This window comes from Balaenoptera borealis (genome assembly GCF_965194805.1).
Source record: "Balaenoptera borealis genome assembly, chromosome: 15".
NCBI classification, from domain to species: domain Eukaryota; kingdom Metazoa; phylum Chordata; class Mammalia; order Artiodactyla; family Balaenopteridae; genus Balaenoptera; species Balaenoptera borealis.
The window spans coordinates 69474639-69498412 of record NC_138871.1 but is presented as its reverse complement, the minus strand read 5'-3'; the positions used below and the strand labels follow the sequence as shown (position 1 = coordinate 69498412).

The 23774-nt window shown below is 49.8% G+C and overlaps 1 protein-coding gene across 1 annotated transcript in view; it reads left to right on the top strand.

Annotated features, from left to right (window-relative positions):
- PLB1 (phospholipase B1) overlaps window positions 1-23774 on the top strand; it is a 129454-nt gene that overhangs the window by 43594 nt on the left and 62086 nt on the right. Inside the window, exons 11-21 of the mRNA XM_082356692.1 lie at window positions 888-950; window positions 1736-1815; window positions 2684-2759; window positions 3707-3811; window positions 4899-4955; window positions 9623-9694; window positions 10501-10575; window positions 12622-12685; window positions 20033-20091; window positions 21944-22017; window positions 23546-23589. Coding sequence (XP_082212818.1) covers window positions 888-950; window positions 1736-1815; window positions 2684-2759; window positions 3707-3811; window positions 4899-4955; window positions 9623-9694; window positions 10501-10575; window positions 12622-12685; window positions 20033-20091; window positions 21944-22017; window positions 23546-23589 — 769 coding nt within the window. The remainder of the gene's footprint in view (window positions 1-887; window positions 951-1735; window positions 1816-2683; window positions 2760-3706; window positions 3812-4898; window positions 4956-9622; window positions 9695-10500; window positions 10576-12621; window positions 12686-20032; window positions 20092-21943; window positions 22018-23545; window positions 23590-23774) is intronic.

The following is a 23774-nucleotide window of genomic DNA, read 5'->3' as shown; positions in this document are numbered from 1 at the left end:
GTTGGCTATGGCAGCAGAGTGGGCTGGACTGGCTTCCAGAGGACAGCCTCGCACCAAAGCAGGGACACAGGAGCGGGAGGCTGCCCTCCACGCAGTCCCAGCCCGACTGATTGGCAGCTGTCTCCAGAGTCACCGCCTGTGTCCCCCCCCCAGGAAACAGAACAGCTGCTAGGCCTGCTTGTCTTCCTGTCTGAGCCAGGTCGCCTCAGGGGACAGCAGGTTTGCAGGCAGCTTAGGAATCTGTCTTGTTGCAAAGTTTATTTTTGTTTTGTTTTGTTTTTACACTGAAAAGGTAAACCAGGGTCGTTTTTTGAAGTGCTCTCATTTGTTTATTTTCATTACCTGCAAGGAATTGGGTGGGAAGAAGGTGTCTTTAAATACTCAGTGACAGGAGCCCTTTTCTTAGGGCAGATGTGAGTGCCATCTGATAGGGTCTGATAAGAATGCCATGTGGAAGTTTTGAGGTTCATCTGGGTCCTTAAATCCAAGCGTTCCCCCTTTGGACCTGATTTTCTTCAGATCAAAGTGATTCCATCAGTCTTTGGGAATAAATCTGGTCTCATATCCCTCATGTGAGCTTTAGAATTGCCTTGACCTTGGGTTTGCCCTTCCCTGACACGGAACTTCTCATTTGGGAGAGTTTACTTTTTTCCTGGCGGGTGATGTGTTGGGGAAGTCAGAGAATGGACAAAAAATCCCAGGAAGCTCTGGGAACTCTACACTGGTGTGTGGGAAACTGGGGTCTAGATGGGGCTTTTGTTACAATCATCTCTGTCGAGGGGGGATGGGGGGTTGGGGAGGGGAAGGGACAGGCCAGCGTGAGCCTGGGCATCTTTGCCCCGTGTCCCCCGTCCCCAGCCACACTCAGAACATTTCTCCTTCCACAGCAAAGACACGTGGCGAGCAGCATGGACCAGCTGACGAGAATGCTGGACCATCTGTACCAGGAGGTGAGGTTGGCAACTCCCTCAGCCTGGTGGGACCACGCACCCGGGGCTCCCTCACGGGCACCTGCAGCAGCCGGGAGAAGCTGCCCTTCCGTGGGTTGGTGGGATAGGTTCTGGTTTCTTTCAAATGGACTCCACCGGGATGGGGAAATGGACTCCCAGGAGGGAGACCAAGACCCCAGGGAAAGGGAAGGCTCTGGAGTACTTTTGATGAAAACACGGGTCACAGATCGAGCTCTTCACTCTTGCAAAGGATATTACTAAGAGGGCCCCCTGGGGAGGAGGGAGGATACAGCCCTGTTCCTCCCTGGGGTCTCTGTGACCCGCTCTTTCCTGAGGCCCGGTTGACTGTGTCTGGGGCAGTGATGGCCTGGAGCCTGGAGGGACCTTGAGAACTCTCAAGGCTTCCCTAAGTGCCTAGGGTGAGCACTGCAGGTCCTGGAAATCCCAGGGGAGCTCTGGGTTCTCACCTCCCCCGTCTTTCCCTAGGGAGGAAGAGGGTCCACAGTCCCATTACCACTGGGTCTTGCTGCCCTGTGTTGGGGAGGTGCCCTGCCCACCGTGAGGGGCGGTGAATGACACATTTCTGGATGGCACAGCCGACAGGGCTGACAGCTTTGAACTGACCCCAACCAACCATGTCCCAAAGGGCCTGCCTGTTTAACCAAGAAGAGTCCCGTCGCGCTCAAACAGACTCCAAACTAGGCTCAAACCAGGGGTTCCAGAGAGGCCGCAGGGCAGCGACAGCGACTTTGCAAATGCTCATCTTGCCCCTCGTATCCCCCTAGGTCCCCAAAGCATTTGTGAACCTGGTGGATCTCTCCGAGGCTCTGAGGGGCTCGCCCTGGCATCAGGGGACTCCGCTCAGGTAAAAAGGGAAGTGAAAAGGGACCAGCATTTGTTGACTGGTGCCACGCACCAGGCACTGCGTGGGGCACTTCACGTGCATCAACTGATCCAAGGGGTGGAGTTGGAGAGAGACAAAGCGACGTGTGTGAGATCACACAGCCAGCGGGGGCAGAGTCAGGCTGCGGAAGGGGCCCTCTGCTGCATTGTTTTGGGGACTGAGTTAAAGGACGAAATATGCAGCCTGGTTGACTAGTGACAGGTGCCCTACCCCCACCAGAGTGACTTGAGAGTTTAAAAAACAGCTTGGGCAAAACAGCTATAAGCCAAGAAGTGTTACTTCCAGAAATTGGAAAGACAATTTAGCCTAATTGTATTTTATTTTCACACAACTTGATACCCATGTATTTCTGAGATTTTTTTCAGAGAATTTAAACTTTCTGAACCCAGATCCTGAGATTTCTGGCTTGGCATGTGGAAAAGAAGTTCACGTGGATAAAGTCAGGGCAGGGGCGTTGTAGGTGGTGGCAATGGAAAGGAGAGGACAGTGCAGAGAGGATAGGGGGGTTTGAAGAGGAAGAAAGGCGAAGGAAGGGCTCAGAGTAGGGGAAGGGAGAACAGGAGGTGGGTTTCTGGGGGAGGAGCAGTGAGGGAAGCGGTGTATCAGGAGATAAAGTGGGAGGGAGCATCTCCATAACGTACCCTTTTTTCTCTCCAACGTGTGCTTCCTTCCTTCCTTCCTTCCTTCTGGGCCGTCTGAGACTTCCAGCTTCCCCTTCCCCTGCTCCCAAAGCAACTTCCAGTGCCCCCAGCCCCACCTTCCTCCAAGAGGGAGTCTAAACGGCCCCACGCGGCACCCACGCTCACTTCCGGCTTGTTTTAACCTGCAGTCCCACGGCCGAGCCCTGCAGGTGTTCAGGGGAGACCTCGCGGCTGTCCAAGGTTGTGACCCAGTGGGCCTACCAGGTGAGCCCACTCTGGGACACTGCCTGTTGGCTCACAGGGGCAGGTGGTCATGAGAACAGGGATGGTGGGAACAATTAGGGTGCACGTTTGCTGATGTAGGACCCCCCCCCCCCCCCAGCTGAAGTCAGAACTGAGAGTCAGGAGCGAAAGACGGCAGCTGCTCTTGGGTCACTTCCAGGTGCTGACTTGATTTTCCTGCATGTAAAGTGGGAACTGCCGTACTGGTTGGGGGAGGGGGAGTGGATGGAAGTGGAGGGTGGTGGTGGTACCTACGGTAGAAGATGCTGAAGAATTTTGCAGATCATTCCGAGGTGCTTTTGGTCATCGTCACCCCTTCTGCCACTGCGTCTGTGGCTGGTAGGCTGCTTTGCCTGGACTAGGCTTATGCCCCAGCCTGTAGCCCGGACTACGGTCTGGCTCCTGAAGGTGTGCGTCTAGTTTACAGGAGAGACCCCAAGACAGTGTGGGTGGCTCAGTGGAAGCCTCCATCCCCACCAGCAAACAGTGCAAAGCGCGGTTCCCGCTGACATGCGTTAACATGATGATTTTTATTTAAGAAGAAGTTTTGTATAAGAAGCTTTCTATATGAAGCTGTATGTCATTTCTCTTGCTTTGGAAGTGACATTTTTTGAGTGGTTAATAGCACATCCCTCTACAGAACTCAGCCCTTGAAGAGAGAGTGGGGACCCTAGCTACATACTGGGCTGGCGTATACTTCTTGAGCTCCCAGAGAATAGTTCTCAGGTCTTACCTGATGCTGGACTTCAGAGGAAAATGAAAACCTGATTTAGTTAATCAAAGGGCCCTGAGGTGTGAGATGAGAGGGAGCTTCCAAATAGCATGTGATTCAGAATAGCATGGGTGGGTGATTCTGACTGGGGGGCTGCTGGGAGCTCCCTGGTGTGAGGATGGGGCAGGCTGAGCCTCGCTGGTGCTCCTTTCTTCAGGAAACCTGGGAACAGCTCCTGGCCTCCAGCAAGTACAATGAGCAGGAGTCCTTCGCAGTGGTCTTCCAGCCTTTCTTCTACGAGAGAGCCCTGCCGCCACCCTCGGTGAGTGAGGGCCTGGCCCACACCCTCTCCCTCCCCTGCCCTCTCCTCCGCAGATGCCCCAACCCAGTTGAGCTTCACCGAGCCCAGGATGTGTAGTCTCAGGGGGAAATGCTGCAGTGTTCTCTTATACTTTTTGGACAACTTCCCCGTGGGGTTGGATAGCCCCGTGAGGAACGTTCCGAGAGGCAGAGCTGCCCAGAGGTAAAGAGCACGGACTACAGCCAGACGGCTTCTGGCTTTGGAATGGGCCGGCTGTGTGACCTTGGGCAAGTTGTTTGAACTCTCTGTGCTTTGGTTCCTCATCTGTGAAATCAGGGCCGTTATTCACATTCCGTCTGCTAAGGTGGTTGTCAGGATGATTAAATACATGTGAGGAACTTAGAGCAGCACCTGGTTCTTGGAAGCCCGCAGTTATGTCTCAGCTATGGTGACTATTCAGGATGGAATTTCCAGGCACCACACTGCACTCCTCCCTCTGCAGGCTCCTCCACATCTATCCCTGCAAGGGAGGGTAGTTTGAGTTGTTTCCTCACCCAGGTCACTGGGCAAACGCCCCTCACCCCTGGGGGGCCGTGCAGACCACAAGCACTGTGGTGGGTGCACACGTGCTCAGCTCAGCAAGGTCTCTGACGCCTCTGGGGCTGCAGCACTGGACATCTGGGACAGCCCCTCCCTCCAGGCTCCTGGCTCCTGCTACTGGAGTCATTGTGTCCCTCCAGGACTTCAGTGATGTTTAAATAGTGGTTTAATAGGAGGAGGAATATTAGTTCCCGTCCCCCCCTCCTACTCAGACCATACCTGAATCACTTCCCTGTCACCTGCTCCTTCTGCTGTTTAGTTCAGTATGTACAACCCCACAACGATGCGGAGCAGCCAGACGTGTGACGTGCCCCTACAGGCCCTCACCTCCGAGCCCTGACCCCAGACAGCAGTTCTATAAGTTCCCGCCATTATTGATGGGGAGGGACTGAGAGATAGAATCTGGGTGCGTCAAGACCCCCATCTCTGCCGGGAGAGCTTCAGAGTGTGCGGCAGGGCTGTCCCATCCCCGGGGGCTCACGGGGCTTCTCATCTGGTTCTCTTTCAGGGGGAGCGACCACTCCAGGATCCCACCGTCCTCGCCTTGACTCTCTGGAACAGAATGGTGAGTGGCTGGGAGTCCCGGGGCGCTGCCCTGCCAGCCTGGGGTTTAGTCTATGGAAGGAGGAGCAAGGCCTCTGCCGTCGTGCCCCGTCTGCTCACCGCTCTGATGGAGGGGTTGAAGGACACCAGCAGGACCCCAGGATGATGATTCTGGGCCATCGGGGGCCCCTCCCACATCCAGTGACAGCCCATCTGGGACCACCTGGGAGTTTCACCTCCTCTTCCCGGAAGCTGGGCTGCAGCCCTGACAGTGAGCAGGGCTCCCTGGGCAGCCTCGGTCCTGCTTTTTCTGGACGCAGGAACGTTTCCTTGGCATCTGTCTGGGAGACTTCACTTGGGGTGGGGCACTAGGCAGCAGGCTCACGTAGCAACCTGGTCCAGCTCTCCCTCATTTTACACTTAAGTTTCCAATGCCCAGGGTGGTGCCTGGGGTGAGTGTGGTGTGATGAAGACCTGGGTTCAAAGCTCTCACAAGCTGTGTGAACTTAGGGTCTCAGCTCCCTTTCTGCGAAACCCCTGAGCCAACACATGGAGAGTGTATAGCTCCCTCCCGGCCCACAGTGAGTATTCACCATGGGTGGCCCTTCTTACTCTGACTGTGACGGGCTTTCCCCAGTCTCTGAAGGTCCCCCAGGGCTGTCTGGGATTAGTCAGTGGATGGAATGTTCCGTCAAAACTTTGAACCTCTCCAGAGCACCAGACAGAGACCTGACTTTGCCATTTATTTTTTTCCCACCCAAACTATCCTAGAATTCCAGTGACAGAAACTTGGTTTTCTTCTTCCTTGCATTAGAAAAATTTCTCTCCATCTCCTTAAACTGAGGTGCTGTGCGGAGTCCTATGAGCAGCTGTAGTTGGGTGGGTGTGTGGTAGCCAGTAAGACAGCAGGGAGGGCAGGGGCCAGCCCAGGCAGCCCGGATTGATGGAGTCACGCTAGCCTTCGGAGAAGGCATTTGATTTCTTTGAACGAGGACCCTTGTTGGTGGGCCTGACCCCTGAGCGGTCAGGCCCCAGAAAACCACTTTGCTGCTGATCTCCTGTGAAGGGCCGAGGAAAGGAACCTGACCAGCCCTGCACAGGCCTCCCTCCCTCCACCCTCTCTCTGGGGGAGGAGGGCTGATTCTTCCAGCTCAGCCAAACCTCTCTCCTCCTCTGTTACCCTTCTCCCAAGCAACAAAAGAAATCCTAGAGGGTGCCTGCCCTATGCTGGGTCCGAGGAAGACACAGGAGACACACCAAATGGCCTAGCGAATAGCTAGAAGGGCACAGCAGGAACAAGGTCATGCCCTGGACAGAGCACCCAAAAGGGATATGGGCAAGCCCCACGAGGGTGGGATTGGAATTGGCTTTGTCGGCATGGGTTGGGGGGAGATATGTCAGAGGAGGTGGGGCTGGCATTCCCAGGCAAGAGGAGCCATGTGAACAGAATAAAATGCACTAGCAAGGGGTGGTGGGAGAGGAACGGGATAAGGAGGCCCCACGAATGAGTGAAGTGCCCTGTGCAATCAGACAGGCACATGGCATGCACAGCGTCCTGAAACCCACTCGAGGGTGAGGATGGGCAGGTGCCCAGAGGGGAACAGAAGGTCTCACACTCAAGGCCAAAGGACTGGGACCCAGTAGGTGTCCCAGGGGCTTTGGGGAGGAGGCGGCTTTCCTAGGTGGGCAGTTACCTGCCCAACCAACCAGCAGTCATTTCCCAGGGAGAGGCCTTGAGGTCCCTGTAGCCGAGCCAGCGAGGAGGGAAGCGTGTCCCCTGGCTTCCTCTCGGGCAAAGTGCCAGACCATCCCATGGCTCCCGAGTGAGCACAGCTGCCAGAACACATGGACAGCTTCTGCAGGCCCGGGTTAATTTATGAGAAATTACGAAGGTAACAGGTTAGGGGAAAGGGCACTGGGTAAGGAGCCAGAAAACCTGGGTTCTGAGTCCAGTTGTGCTTTTGGTTGTTTCTTGAGATGAATCATGTGCTCTTTCTGGGACCCATTTTCTCTGTTTGCCAGCCTCAGAGGACCTTGGAAAATATAGGAGCAGTTCACCCTTGGGTTCCCTCCTGTGTCCTCCCAGGGACATGGGGAGGCCGGGAGCCTCCCTGCCTCCACCTCTGTGTGCCTCTGTGGTGTTGTGTTTAACTGCGACTACAGAGGTAAAAGCCAGCTATGTCCGTCATGCCCACATTTGCAGACACACAAGAGCCCCGAGTGAGGGACACCCTCTTACATGGGGAGCAGAGAGGGGCCAGCAGAATCGCTGTGACCAGAGGGGCCCAGCTTCTACCGCCTCTCTCCTTGGCCTCGACCTAGGACACAGCGATGGTGGCGACCGTTCCGGGCCACACAATGTCTGCTCCCCGGGCTAAGTCCCGAGGTTCGTGTAAGCTCTGAGAGCCAGTGAAGGAGAAAACCCCACACACCCGCACGCAGTCATCGTGAGCGGCCCTGCTTCGGAAACACACCTGGCTGCATGAGCCACCCAGACGGAAGCGGAGCTCCTGGCGCAAAGCGGAGGAGGATTTTGTGTTTGGGACGTAATTCAGTCCCTGGGCCCTTCCTGCCTCCTCAATAACTTCTGATAATTCTTATGTAACAGTAGTGTTGATGAGACCCACCTGTGGGGACTCAATTGCCAGGTCCAGCAGTCACGGCCCCCCACCTTATGCCCAGCCCTGCACTAGCGCCAGAGCCGCAGGGCAAGGCGAGAAGGGCTGACAGTCAAGCGGGACTCTTGAGAGCGTGTCTAAGGTCATCCCCCCACCCCTGCCACACTCCAGTTCATCTCGGGGGCAGGGAAGCTGTGCAGAAGAGATGCAAGCAATTAAAGGGCTGAAAAGTGGAGCGAAAGCCCAAGACCAGAGTCCCCAGGGTGTGTGTGGGTGTGTGCAGTGCAGGGTGGTGGATGGAGGGACACGCAAAGGGTCATTTGATATTGCCGAGTCATTTCCCATCCTGAGCATGGAGGGTCAGAGCGTGTGTGAAGGGGATTAATGGCAGCAGGAAGGATGTAGGTGACAAAGAGACATTTAGGACAAGGTTCTTAGTGCAAATGGGTTTATTGGGAAAACCTATGAGTTTTCCTTTGGAGTCCTTAAAAAATTAGGTTCTGTTATATCCATTCGACTAAAATTATCACAACGTGGCTTTCTCAACATTTCTTTCCAGATTCTATTATTGATTAAATTCTTGAAAGATTGGAGAAGAGAAGTCAGGCCACTTCGACATTGGGCCACCGACTCAGGCCCACTGAACACTCCCTTTCAGAGCGGCCCTGAAAGTTCTGGGTTGGAATCCCATACTTAGGAGTGTCCACCATCAGAATAAAACTGAAAGGAGATGGGGAGTGCAGTTCCTCCTCCAGCCCCTGAGCAAAAGGTTGCCACTCCTTTTACAGAAGGTTAATTACACCCTCTTATCTGACCCTGTCCATTTGGGTGAAGGAAGGTTACCTGAGAAGGGTAAAGTTCTTTCCCTGCTTCTTGTTTGCTGGGCTCGGATGCCGGGATAAGATATTGCTGAGGAATCTAAAAGGCTCGTGGAAGATGGCAGAGCCCGTGACTGAGCCAGATACGGGGGCTCCATCCTGTAGCCTCTTGCCTCTTTTGTCACCCGTCAAGGTCTGTGGGAGGGAAGCGGAGGGGAGAGGAGGGACCGGGTGCCCTAGGAGCCCAGCTCCTGTGGGCAGCAGGGCTGGCAGCAAACATGAGGTCCCCAAACAGTAGAAGACGGTGCGTGCAAGAGAAAAATCTGTGATCTCTCAAAGCCACTGTATTTTTCTGTTAAGTGTTTACAAATGTATAACTAACATTTAAAGATAACAGAAGAAACTTAAAATCCTTGCTCCGTTGAATTCTCCAACTGCCTTCATTTTTCTATCTTCCCTCCAAGGCTTTTACCTGAGCCGATCCTCTGCTGCTTTCTCTGGCGGGTACACCATACACTTTTTGTTTATCTTGTTAGGTAGGCTTCAGTTATCATTTAAGTAGCTGCCTCTATCAGCCACTGGTACCACTATCACTGTTCCTGAATTGCTAGACACTCTAGTTGTTAACGTGGCGCCGTGCTATGTCCCATGTCACTGTACCTCTGTGTCCCAGGTAAAGACATGGGGCTTGCCAGGTGACAGAGGGTTTCATTCATTCCCTGCTGGTTTACACGAGAGCCATTTATTTGCCCTTCCTTCCCATTCCTACTCTCCTCCCTGAGGGAAATTTAATCAGGGAGCTGGCCAGCAGCAGGGCAGCAAGGAGGGGGATGCGACATCAAGCTGAATAACTGGCTCCTGGGTGATCAGGTAGCCGGTGACCCTATGAGAGCGATTCGGTTGAATCTGGACATCCATGTCCTTGTGTCAGCTCAACCTCCCTGGTGTTCAGTTTCCCCTGTAACAGGAGGGGCGGGCTGGGAATCAGTGCTTCCTCGCCCGCAGTGGGCCTCAACTTGAGCGTGTGTGTCAGAATCCCTGGAGGGCTTGATAAAGCACAGGGAGCTGGACCCCACCCCAGAGTTGGGGGCTGGGAATTTGCCATTTCTAACGTGTTCCCAGGTGCTGCTGACGCTGCCCGCCCAGGGTCACACTCTGAGAAGCACTGAGCTAATGAGCCTTTCTCAGTGGTACCCTAGGATGCTGCCACCTGTGTAAGACTTTTCTGTCCTAAACATCACCTTCTTTTCTAGATGGAGCCAGCAGGACAGAAAGATGAGCCATTCAGTGCAAAAGAGAGAAGGCCAGTGAAATGTCCCTCTCAGGTAGGCAAGGACTGGAGGGGGCGGGGGGGCGGCATCTCCTGCTGAGTTGGGGAGAAAGGTGGGGTCACCAAGCAGGGGGCTTTGCTGCGAAGTGGGTCTTACCTGGTTGAGACATTAGCCCATGAGAGTCTCGGGTCTGTTCTTCTGGGCCTGGGCACACCTAAGGTTTGTACCTGTGGGTGAGGAGAGCTGTTTTGACAGAACTGAGGCCCCTTCCGTGCTTGTAGAGGGCATAGGAACAAAGCCACAGCTCACTTGGCCCCAAGTGCTAAGATGGGTATCTTAAATATGTGCCTAATATATAGTAGGTATAGAATTAATGTTGCTGAGTAAATTAATGAAAAAATAACTGAATGTAAATGAATAGAATTCTTTTTTATCACTTAATGCTAGTCAAATTTTGGCTTTCTTGATGAATTGGTAAGTTTTTGTTACTAGGCTGTAAGAACTGTATAATTCACCCTCTTTTCCTCTTTGCCTTGGCTCTCAGGAAACTTAAGGTTAGGTTCTCTTTTCATGGAAATATACCTACTTTGCCTGTTGGCATGATCCTCGGGTAGAGAGCAAAAGATGCTGACTACTGCAAATGGGAAATTTCAAAATGTTAATGAGCTCCTTCAGGGAACTAATGGTCAGGGAACTAATGGTCAGTACAGAGAAGAAAAGCCAGAGAATGTTTCTCTCATCATTTGAAGGATGGTATGAATGTTTCAGATTGGCCAAAGGCATTGCTGGGTGATAAAAGTTGATGATTATAGGATACGGATTTCTGGATCATGGTTCCAACGCATCACCTTTCTCTGCAGGAGAATCCCTATCTGTTCACCTACAGGAACAGCAACTATCTGCCCAGGTTGCTAAAATCCCAGGCGAAGTCTGAGGTATGGAGAGGTTTTTCTGTGGTTGACAAACATGCAAATGAAACAGGGGCGGTAGCTTGCTGAGTCTTTTGAAGCTTCCAGGGCAGTTCTTGTGTTCTGGACCCCCATGGGTAGGTTGGAGAAGAGTGAAGGAGCACATGTGTGGTTGTCCCCTTGGTGCTTGAAGCAGGGGCTGCCCTCCAGCTCCGTCTTTAAAACGGCCTCAGCAACCAGCATCCCAGGCTTCACGGGGTGTGTTGGGGGGCTCAGCACTAGCTGTTCCCCGTCTATTTTGATGTGAGACAAGAATTTCAGGCCCTCCCCAAATCTCTGACAAGTCCTTTAAAACTCATCTGAGCCCTTAATCTGAAGAGAAAGTCCAGAAAAGGCAAAGAAATGGGGTGAAGTCTGAAAGCTGTCAGCATGGAGACCAGAAGGCCTCAGCTGTCGGCCACACCATAGGCGCCACCTCACACTCACGTCCTGCTTATGACTTATCTCATGAGTCTTTTTCTGATACTTCCCGTCAAGATTAGATAGGGCACTCCACACTCCTCTGAGGATGCAAGAAACGCTTGAAGGTTGTCCTCCTTCTCAGAGGACTGGGGACCAATATGGGTTGAGACGAATTTGGTGGTGGTCCCAGCACCACCCCTGCCTCCCTATTGGATAAAAGAGGGTGCGATTTACTCCCAGTGGTGTAGGCAAAGCTGATGGCCTGGGCCTGCACCACAAAGCCCAAGAGATACAGCGTAAAAGACTTGATTTATCAGCTTGTCCCATGCTTTCTAACTAATATCACAGCAGTAAGGATACATCTGAGAGGCAACATGGTGCCGTGAGTTGAGAGAGCTGGCTCTGGGTTCAAATCCAGACTCTTGCACTTACTGGCCCTGTGTCAGGGGGACTTACCCTCTCTGTGCCTTAGTTTTCCAAATCTGGGAAATGGTGATGGTCATAGTCATACCTAATAGAGTTATTAAATTGTAATAAGTTATTCAGTATAAGGCACATATAACAGTATCTGGCATGCCATGAGTTTTATAGAAGAGGGAGCAATGCATATCTTCAGGATACATTTACTGAATACCAGCTGGGTACCATTAGGATGCAAGCTCCATGAGGGCAGGGGCTCAGAGCAGGTACCTAGTCACCATTAGCCGAATAACTAAATGGGTGGGTGGGTGGGTGGGTGGATGGGGACCAGGCATAGGAGATAAAAACACAAATACGTTGCTTGTCCCAAGGAACTCAGTCTAGTGGAGTCAACCAGCAGTGATAGCACAATGTAAAGAGTGTTGTAAGGTTTCCACGGGGTATTCTGGGAACAGAGCGGAAGAACAAATGACAGACAGGAGAGAGTTGAGAAGGCTTCCCCAAGAGTGCCCATGACCTCAGCCTGAGGGTGACAAAAGTCAAGCCAGGTGGGTGGGAGTGAGGGAAACGGAGGGAAAGGGAAAGAAAGAGCAGAGGTAGGTGTTCGGACAAAGATGTGGAGGGACAGAGAGTCAGGTGGATGGTTTGGAATGTCGGGGGCTTCCTACGCCGTGCTGAGGAGGATGGACTTTATGCTGATGTTAGTACAGAGTAGAAATATGCTTATTCAAGCAACAAGTGTTTATTGAGCATCTACTGTGCAGCGTTCTAGGCTCTGGACTTACAAGAAGCAAAATGGCTGAAAATTCCTGCTTTCACTGAGAATTTGGGCAAGGGAGTGATTTTTATATTGAGAGAGAAAGAGTCCTCTGAATGGATTCAGAAGGCTGGGGAGGAAGCCCACAGGCCGGCAGCAGTGATGATGTTGAACAGGGCCATGGTCCAGGAGGAAGGGACAAGGCCTGAACTTAGCCTGAGGCTGAGGGACGAGGGAAGGGGGGCCGGCTTGGGAGCATCTGGAAAGGGTGTTGTGGACACTCAGATGTGAGTGTTGAAAGAGAGGGAGAAATCCTACATGATGCTTAGGTTTCTGTACTAAGTGATATCTTCCAAAATAGAGGCCCACTTCTCACCCAGTTTCTTAGGTTGCAAGATCCATTTCTTCTTATTTCTCCGTGTGTCTCATTTTAGGTGAGAAATGGAATGGAAGTCAGGTGTCCTGACAAGGCTCCCTCTGACACGATTCCCACATCAGGTACATGGCTTGAGTCAAGTGATTTTTAAACTCATTTGAGGTCTAAAACCATCAAAGTAAGAGCAGCCTTAAGATGACAGTGGCTTACTTGTAAGTTCATGCCTGTGTTTGATTATTCTTTAACTAAAATATGATAACATTATCAGAAAGCATTTATTGAGCATTAACTGTGTGCCAGGCCATGCTCTGCAAAGGGCCCAGTGTCAGGTGAGTGAGCTGATGTCATTGTCCTCGCTGGGAAGCCTTGATGAGGTGAACTTATTCTCTGAAAAACAAAACTACCTTTAAGCAGGAAGCAAAAATAACCAGTCCAAGCTCCGGGTCAGAGCCATATGCAGAGTGCACTCAAACATTGGAAAGCATGCCATCTTACAAACGTGCCATTTTCACTGCTTCTCTGTGTTTCCAAGATGACTGGTGCTGGGCCATGAAAATGAGGCTCATGGAACATTCTAGGCAGAGACCTTCCCAAAGAGGGGCTGCCTAAGGGCTGAAACTTTTCCTCCAGGTGAGCCAAACTCTGAGTGATGGCTCTGTGCACATGATCATGGGAGGTCACGGGAGAGCCGTGTGGTGGCCCACGTGACTCACAACCTCAGCCCAGGAGCATTTCTGCAACAGTGCGATAGGTTCTCATGCTTGGTCCTAGAGGGTGACTCATTTGTTCATTGATTCGTTCACTTGTTCACTCATCTATTAGGTGATTGTTGAATGCCTCTTATGTGCCTTCCAGGATGGAAAGCGAAGTTTGGAGATGTCACAGTGTGCAAATCCTTGTAGTCACATTGTCCCCTTTTGCTGAGTATTAGTAGAACAAGTTTAAGTGTCAGCCCACCCTTCATGCCTGTCTTAGCTCTACACGCTCAAATCTAGCCAAATGACAGGCAAGTAAGTTAAAAATCTTCTCACCAAAACTTCGGTGTGTAACTGGTTCTTGACTAAGTTGCAGAATAACGGAATAGGTGATAAAAGTCTTACACACGGGGCTTCCCCGGTGGCGCAGTGGTTAAGAATCCCCCTGCCAATGCAGGGGACACGGGTTCGAGCCCTGGTCCAGGAAGATCCCACATGCCACAGAGAAACTAAGCCCATGTGCCACAACTACTGAGCCTGCGCTCTAGAGCTCGTGAGCCACAACTACTGAGACTGTGTGCCACAGCTACTGAAGCCCATGTGCCTAGAGCCTGTGCTCCACAACAAGAGAAGGCACCGCAATGAGAAGCCCCTGCGCCTCAACTAGAGAAGGCCCGCGCGTAGCAACAAAGACCCAACGCAGCCAAAAAGTAAATAAATAAAAGTCTTTAAAAAAAAAAAGTCTTACACACACACACACACACACACTTAGTCTTTAGACTTTCCCCCCCCCCCCCCCCCGTACTTAGTGACAGCCCCTTCCTATTGGTTAGTTTACTAGCAGAACTTCAGTAGCAGAAACAAATTGTTAGCTTCATGTGTAGGCCCTCCAACAGCAAAAACTCAAAGATGTATGTATGTATAGAGAGAGGGAGGGGGGAATTTGAATGTTTTAATAGCCATACTCTTTACAGTGAAATGATATCCATCCTCTTTTAATCTTATCATTCTGAAAGGATGGTGTGTAAAGATTTTGCAATCTGTCTAGATTATGTTCCCGTCATGACAGTGATAACCAAGCAATCCATTAGAGCATATCTGAACACCTGAAAGCCAAATAAAATGTGAATCTCTTCTTTATTCCTTGACCCTGAAGATTATCTTGTTTATTGGCACTTGAAGATGTAAGCACAAGAAATCTCGAGACCTTGAGATCTTAGATACTCTGGTGATAGAAGCTGTTTGGATAAGCAGATGGATAGATTTACGCCTCCTTGATCTAACCAAGTGGGCCTGGGACCAAAACATTAGCACCGGCCAACTGGGTGGCAGAACTCATGGGCTAATGTTGGGCCTGCACCTCTGAGTCCCCCTGAAAAGTGTCTTTAGAAAAATGGCAACAACTAACTGGACAAAACCAAAAAACACATTTCATTACTGCGCTTGATCTATGATTGGACATTTTAATCATACTTGTGGCTGTCAGGGTGGGAAAAAGACTTAGCACAGGGTCACGTTGTTATTACCCTTGATAATCATCATACTGGTAAGGTCGTTCACTCTTCTGGAGATCATGTTGGCAATTTCTAGTTGAGATGAAGGCATCTGATACATACTTGTAAGAGCAGATCATCTTATCTTTACAACCCCAGTGACTCAGCACATGGTAGGAGCCTGATGAACGTTGTTGAACTCATCTTAATTATGGAGTATTTCTACTTCAGCAAATCAAAAATTCCCAGAGTTGAAAACGATCTTAAAAACCAACTGGATCAAAGTGCCTTCCATTAAGACACCTTTTCACTAAGACTCTCTTATAAAATAGCTGTTTTATCTCCAGAGTTGTTTTCAAAAACCTTCTTTGTAGTCCCCTTTTCTAGTGTCTCTCTCAAACCAACTCACAGATATACCTAGCTAATGAAAACTGATAATTTCAAAATAAGATACTGCCTTCATCAACAGGTCCCGGCCCCTGGCCACCCAGGTGCCTCACGCTCACCCCATTTGGACCCCACAGGTGATGAACCTCTTCTACTGATCCACGGGGCTTGGGATGAGATATATAGAGCTGATGTAAGTAATTTTTATTACCAATCGCTATTTGGTAGCATGAATAAATGAATGCACACAGGCGTGCTTCCAATTTTTCCCTTCTGGTCAGTGCATACATGCAATTTACTGAGTGCTACCTCCTGTGGACTTTATAACTTCATAAGTACTTACATCATTTTATATTACTTCATGGCCCTGTCCCTAACATATTTGGGATAACTAAGAAAAATATGCTGGGCCTGGTAGATGACTTAAGGTTCTCCCAGTGAGAAAAGGAGTAGCATTTTGTAAACAGAAGAGTGGCAATAAAGAGCCAGAGGGCACATGGCTCATTGGCTATCCATTGAAGCTGGCTATCTTGAAGTCAAGCTGCTAATTCCTTGCAGAGGGGAGAAGTCATAGTATTTGAAAATAGGAGTCCACAAAGCTAATTCTATGCCACTGTCACCAGTAGTATCAATTAGAACAGTTCATTTATTTTAAGCTATTGATTCCTTTCTAAGTCCCTGATGTCATTTATTTTACCCATTTGGCTAAAATGAGCTATTCAAACGCTGATATGAAAAATGCCCAGGTTACAGGCATTGGGTGACCACTAGGTGTTTCACTTCATTGTGAATCAGCTGTCTACTGTCCAGTGTACGTCCTGAAACTGTTTCTATAGTCACCACCTGCTCATGAGTCTTGTGACCTAACCTAGCCTGTGACTAGGAAGTAGTGACGCCCCACAGGGAATAACAGCCTGCCTGTCCCCTCGGCGTGACCAGCCTACTGAACAAGTTCAAACGCACCCCCAAGACACTCAGATGAATGTATTTTCCTTCCCTGCAGTTTCCATCATTTAAAGCTTTGAGAGCTGTAGTCTCTGACACAGAGCCTCTTCCTTAGCCTTTAATTCAACTGAACACATTTCTTGAGCTCCTACTGTGTGTCAGGCACATATTTCTTCATATAAACTTATGCCAAAGCACTTCAAAGACAGAAACAAGGCCCAACCTGTGACAGCAGTTTACCACCATTGCAGAAGTCCTTATATAAGTCCCTAAAATCTGAGAGCAAAAGGGTTGGGCAGCCCTAGCTGACAGTCGAGAGAAAGTTGGTTTTTCAGATTATGGCCCCAGGTTTAAGTTGTTGGGTTACACAAGAGAAAACTCCCAAGTGTCAAGTCTTTCTCCTGCTGTTCCTTTTCATGTCCAATGGGCAGTTTCCCCATTCTATACTCTAGTCAAGCATTTTCTGTCTATTCATGATCTCTTATCATAGTTTGGATGGCCTTCTGATAAGCGGCCCCTTCTGTAAAAATCTTGATGAGTGAATGATGTGTTCATCAACTGCTTTCAAGGTGGTGGACAGTTTGTACCAGAAAATGTTTAGCTAATCAGCCCACACAAATTTAATCTTATCTCTAAAGAGTTCTTTCCCCAAGGAGAGCAATTGCTAAAGTGCTTTGCTGTGGTTCCAGGCTGTGTCTTTATCATATATGATAATATTAACAAAGCTCAAATCAAGGTCTCCAGAATGTCAAACCAATGAAATGTGTGTTGGATTCTATTTGAATAAGATCCCAGATGAGTCAAACTCCTCCCATCTAGACTTGGTTCATTTGGTTTATTATCTCTTACAGGTCATTCCTTACAGAATGACCAACAGGAAACCACCCTTCCCAACATACCTACCAGTCTATCTACACGTATATACACACACGTAGATGTGGACATACATGAGTGCACGCATATGTGTGTGTTTCCTTTCTGCCTGCTACAAATTTAGGAGACAGGAATGGCCAGTTTCAGCTGCCCCTTTAGCAAACTGCAATGTGCTTTCAAAGCAAATCTATCCATCTCTTCCACATTTTACCAGCCCCAAAGATTTCCCCTAACCTTTGCACACCAGTTAGTGTTCACGGAATTCACTGAATTACACATTATGGCAACAAGAATACGGTGATTGACTATCACCATTAGGAGCTAAAATAAACCCTCTAGAGTTGAGGGGAGGAGGTCTTATTTTCCATTTTGTTGCCTTTTTTACCCAGAGCCTGATTTCTTTGAGAAGAGTCATTTGAAAGTTCTCAGGCTTGGCCCCGTCGATGTGGGCTAATGTGTGCAGCTGGCTTTGTGATTTGATAATGTTCTTCTAACCACATAGCCTTGGGCCCACCCCAGACCTACTAAATCAGAAACTCTGAGGGTGGCAACCAACCATCTGTGTTTTAACAAGCTCTCCAGATGATTCTGATGCATGCTCGAATTTGAAGACCACTAATCTCTATATTTTGCATACACACATTCACAGCTATGCATTTGTTAGTCTGCATGCTGTCATAGGGAAGAGGCAGGGACTTTTACTTTTCCAATGAGAGGAAATCCTCAGTGGGAGCAGCAGTTCCACATCTGCAGACAGCATGGAAGTCAGGTAGACAAGATGTCTCCATGGAAGGAGACAAGACCTAGAGATCTCTTTGAACATTGTTCCCACTGACTGTTAACACAGCTTTCCACGCAGGTGTGATCATACACCATGATTTGGATGTTGATGAGTGAAGTAGGCTATATGTAGCCCGCTGGTGTCGAAAGCATCTTGTTCTCTGTGTTTTACTGCCCTCATTATAGAGTGACTTGGTAAAGAAGGGCTGTCGAGAGAGCCTCCTGGCAGACAGCTTTCAGTTTATCCATCTTAAGCAGTGGTCCACTGAAATGATGGGTTTCTTTCCCCACTGAAGTAGTGGGTCACCCCGTGGTACAAATGCTATATTAGACTTCTTCCAAGGCTGAAAGCTAATTGACAAGTTACTGCAACATCGTGCCGCTAGAGACCATGAAAGGCACATCTGAGGAAAGATGAAGCCGTGTCAAAGTCAGAGTGACTATGGGAGGAGGTGTCCCGGGGGAGTGGGAGGTGAACTTGTGATTTGAGGGGACAGAGCCACATATGGCATAAGGAATTTAAGTGTGATTCCCAAAATGCACTTGGATTCATGTCCGTATGTATATAAGGTAAAGGGGTAGATAGATATAGGACAGGCGTATATATGCAAGTAAATACATACATATATATGTATGTGTGTATGTGTGTGTATATATGTGTAATATTCATGTTAAGCTCCTAACTTGTTAGCCAGGCATAAAAGGCCCTTGGCCCTAACATACATTTCCAATGTTATTTTTTTTTTTTGAAGTATAGTTGATTTACAATGTTGTGTTAATTTCTGCTATACAGCAAAGTGATTCAGTTATACATATATGTATTGATACATTCTTTTTTTAATATTCTTTTCCATTATGGTTTATCATAAGTTATTGAATGGTCCTCTGTGCTATACAGTAGGACCTTGTTGATTATCCATTCCATGTATAATAGCTTACATCTGCTCACCCCAACCTCCCACTCCATCCCTCCCCCAACCCCTGCCCTCTTGGCAACCACAAGTCTGTTCTCTATGTCCATGAGGCTGTTTCTGTTTCGTAGATAGGTTCATTTGTGTCATATTCTAGATTCCACATATAAGTGATATCATGTGGTATTTGTCTTTCTCTTTCTGACTTACTTCACTTAGTATGATAATCTCTGGTTGCATCCATGTTGCTGCAAATGACATTATTTCATTCTTTTTTATGGCTGAGTAGTATTCCATTGTATATATGTACCACATCTTCTTTATCCTTTCATCTATCGATGGACATTTAGTTTGTTTCCATGTCTTGGCTATTGTGAATAGTGCTGCTATGAACATGGGGGTGCATGTATCTTTTCAAATTAGAGTTTTGTCTGGATATATGCCCAGGAGTGGGATTGCTGGATCATATGGTAATTGTATTTTTTGTTTTCTGAGGAACCTCCATACTGTTTTCCATAGTGGCTGCACCAACTTACATTCCCACCAAATGTATAGGAGGGTTCCCCTTTCTCCACATCCTCTCCAGCATTTGTTATTTGTAGACATTTTTTTTTTAATTTTATTTATTTATTTATTTTTGGCTGCGTTGGGTCTTCGTTTCTGTGAGAGGGCTTTCTCTACTTGCGGCAAGTGGAGGCCACTCTTCACGGCAGTGCGTGGGCCTCTCACTATCATGGCCTCTCTTGTTGCGGAGCACAGGCTCCAGACGCGCAGGCTCAGTAGTTGTGGCTCACGGGCCTAGTTGCTCCGCGGCATGTGGGATCTTCCCAGACCAGGGCTCGAACCCGTGTCCCCTGCATTAGCAGGCAGATTCTCAACCACTGCGCCACCAGGGAAACCCCTGGCATAGTGTTTTTAAAAAAGTGGTATAAAGGCATTTCCTTTTTCACTTCAGAAAAACCGAGCTGATTTTTTTCTAATAAGATGGTATAATATTTTATCCCAACTATCAACAGATCCTAGAATGGATGAAGTATGGGTTTCACCTCCACCACAATCCCCTCCTTACTCCCAGATCATGTCGCCAGGGGCTGTTTCACGCCCTGAGAGTAACTGCCCACCTGTGGCATCAGGTTCACCCAACACCAGCAGACACCTCTCCAAAAGTGGGGCCACCTTCCACCTCCTGAGCCCTGTGTCCAGGCGCCCCAAGGAGACCGGCAGTCAGGCTCCACGGCTGCTACTGCTGAGCTTTAGGACAAGGATGGGCTTTTAATATCTTTGTCCAAGCTGAATTGTTCTACTTTGTCTCAGTTTTCCTGGAAGATGCTCCTTTGTTTTCAGAGGAGACAAGAAGCCCACCTTCTGTTCATCTTTGCTTTCAGTTCACAGGCTGAAGCTGGCTGACATCAAGGTCATCGGAGCCCTGGGTGACTCAATCACGGTGAGTTACTGACGGTGGAAGGAAGGGGCAGGAGAGGAGAAGATCTTGGTTAATAGGGGAATCTCACTCCTGGCCCTTAAGCGTTGCCAACTCTGGTCCCAACCTCAGTCCCTCCCCACCTCCATGCCCACCCTGGAATCCAGCATTCCCTGCCCATCGTGTTTTCCCACCTCCATTCTAACCTCATCCTTCCTCTCCTAACATGGGAATGAAGGAGAGAGCAGGAAGTGGGGGGACCCCAGAAGGAGCCCCTGAAATGAAAGTAACCCAGCCCAAACCACACAGCCTGTCGGTGGTGGGGTGTAGGGCCCCTTCAAAGACCCAGTGCTTTGTTTTGTCCATGTAGGAAGGCGAAGGGAAGGTCCCAAGGGCAATGGGATGATGGGACAGGAACAAGTGCTAATGGGGGAGGGGTGAGAAAACCGGGGTCAGGGAAAGAGACAGAGGTACTAACGATGACCCAGCCCGTGTCTGCAGGTGGCCTGTGGTGACCTCCCAGGCCCAGCAAAAAGCTATCCAGAAAAAGCAGAATCCGGTCCTTAGAGAGCCAGGGTAGGGGGTCTCTGAAGCTCTTGAACTTCAGGTCCACAGCGACTCATTACAGAGGAGTCCAGCTGCTGTTCTCTGGATCAGTAGAATCGAGGGCCTCCAGCTGAATTTTCCCCCAAATACCAGCTGACACCTTTCATGTCTGTGGCCTCTTCACATTGATATGATCTCACTCAATATCCTCAACAAAATCCTGGGCCATATGACTCTCCTCAAACTGAAACCAACAAAGGTGAAACTGGTTGAAGCGAAGTGAGTACCGCGGCCAATAGCTTGTAACTGCTGGGTGGGGACAGGACTCCCAGGTCCTGACTCTGAGGCCAGAATTCTGTCCCTGCCCTGTAGCCGTCTCCTCCATGACCCCTCAGGTACTCTTCACCCCGAAGGCCCTATGGCTCCTACCCTTCTGGGAAGGACAGGCAGGCTGGTCCTCAGCACTTCCTGCTGGGTGTGGCCTGATATGGCCTCCCGCCCCCACCCCCGGTCTCTTTGAAGATGCTCTCGGGATACGGAGTCATCAAGAATCAACACAGCTGGAAATGCCCTGGCCTTCCAGTGGTTAGGACTCAGCGCTTTCACCACTGTGGCCCAGATTCTATCCCTGGTCGGGGAACTAAGATCCCATGAGCTGCGGCGTGGCCAAAAAAAAAAAAAAAAAAAAAAAACAGAATCAGCCCAGCTGTTCAGGACTACCTGGGGAGGCAGCAAGGCTCCTCCCCCGGAGGCCAGCCTTCCCCCACAGGCTGCCTGGGAGGCTAGCCCTTGCCCTTGGCATGACCTTTGGAACAGCTCTGCTGGGAAATAACATGCTTTAGGCAAGGGACATGCACCTGAAGAGTGTGTCAGGGTGTGGTTTTAAAAGACCCTGCTCTTTCTTTAGCTGAGGAGTAGGTACGTGGCATTTCCTTTTAATTTTTCCATTTGTACATATTTGAGACCTATTCATATCAAAGGATTACAGGATACTTCCTTTTATGATGTAGTTCACGACTTTTAAAAAATGAGGGAAATGGGGCCCTGAAATGTGTCCTCTGGAAAACCGTACACTGCAGTATAATTTTCAGAGCGCTTCTGCCAGCCTAGGGTCCGGGCAGGGTTTCTCAGGGTGAGGCCGCCCTTGGAGGGCCCCAGAATTCCCAGCAGCAACTAGCACTCGTTTCTGACGAGGCAGGATGCAGGTCAAGACGTGGTGCTATCAAGACTCTAGATTCTAAAGTGCCGGACATTCCGGCCCGGCCAGGACAAGAACACAGACCCTCTGGCGAGCAGGCAGGGAAATCACCCCCTTGTGGTTCCCTTTCAGGCAGGTAATGGGGCCGGGTCCAAGCCTGGGAACGTCCTGGATGTCTCAACTCAGTATCGAGGTCTGTCCTGGAGGTGAGTGCAGGCGTGGCAAGGCCCGTAGACGCCCCGTCGCAGGGCAGGGGAGGACCCCTGAGCATGTAGAAAACAAGTTCTCTAGCAGAAGGATGAGTCAGCCTAGTGCTTTTCCATGAGAAATTTCTAAGTTTAATTTAAGGAAGGTATTTATCAGCTTCCCCAAACCAGATATTCCCCCAAAACAAGCCAGGACCTGAGCAGGAGGAGTTTAGGGGAAAAACTACTCAGACGTTTGGGTTGGAAAAGTTGTGGCTTGCATTCTTCCCTCTGGGCAGCCACCTCAGAAGGAGGCAGCAGCCTTCAGAACCAGGGTTGTGTAGGAGCCCCAGCTGCCCGCTCTGTGTGACCTTGGGTAAGTTATTCAACCTCTCTGAGCTGGTCTCATCTTTGACACAGAGACAATAATACTGCCTTAGCATTGTCGCGAGGCTTACAGAGAACTTAAATGCCCAGCACAGTGCCTGACACAAAGGTAGGTATAAATGGTAGCTGGGATCATTATTAAAGGGCCTTCATTTTACAGATGATGAAGCATGGCTCAGAGAGGGCAAGTAACCTGTCCAAGATCACACAGTCAGATGGTAAGAGAGCAAAAAGTAGAGTAGTGACTCCTGACCCCTAATCCAGCACATCCCCCATCATGTATATATTGTGCAGGCTTGTTCCTGCTCTGCCTGTGATCAAACCCAGGCCGCCACAGGCTGCGGTGAGCAGCACTCCTGCTTCACCTCTGCTATGAAAGCCCAGCTCATGCCAAGCAGGAGAGGGCAGGTTCGGTGTTCCCTCAACCTGGAATCCAGCATCTCTGGCACCAGCTTGAACCTGAGCGTTGAATCCCTGGTATCCTCCCTGGCGACGCTACACAGAGTTAAACCCAGACGTTTTGAGAACCTTTGAAATGTTCCCAGACGTACTTGGCAGAGAATGAGGGGATATGGAAAAGCAGGGAATCCAGTCAACTCTGGAATGCTGCTTATTTTCATGCCTAGAAACCCATCCAACTTTGATTTCCTTGGAATTTTAGAAGCGGCTCAGAAGATGGGTTGCTCTCTAGAAGATACCCTTTAAAATCCGGGTTTTTCCCCAAGCCAAACAGGACGAGAACCATGAAGGCAAACTTTTTTTTTTTTTAAATAATAATAATGCACAGCTGCAGTGGCTAGTCAGCGCTGGGCTGGGCTCTGCATCCAAGGAAGGGCCACTTCCCCTTTGGAAGATGGGGCTGAAGGGGCCCACTTAATTCCCCTGCCTCAAGGTCAAAGCTCAAAGTTAAAAAACAAAAAGTCAGCCATGACGGTTTAAGCCAGTTTTTTGTTTGGACGTTCTGGTTTGTGGGGCAAGGAGAGAGAAGTTGCTGTATTCTGGTTTTACAGTTTTTATACAGAAATAATGAGGAAAGGGCACGCCCCAAGCCCCCAGGGTGTTTCTCAGAAGGAGCAAGGTCTGTCTTGGTGGTATCTGAGGTGTTTCAGCGTCGCTGGCAGTTTTAACCTTCATTTTCTTTTTTGTCCCCACGACGACGCAGTGCCGGCGGCGATCAGAACCTCAGCAGCGTCACCACCTTGCCCAGTGAGTACGCGCTCCCGGGGGTCCGGGGCGGGCTCGCCGCAGCCCTGCGCGTTTCTGCAGCTCCCCCTGGCGGCGGCCGCGGGCTTGGCAGGGAACCGGGTGGCAGGAGACAGCCGCGTTCGGCAGGGGGCGCTGCTTCCCCGAGGCGGTCGCCCTGCTCTATTGCTTGAGAGCGATTAAAGCCT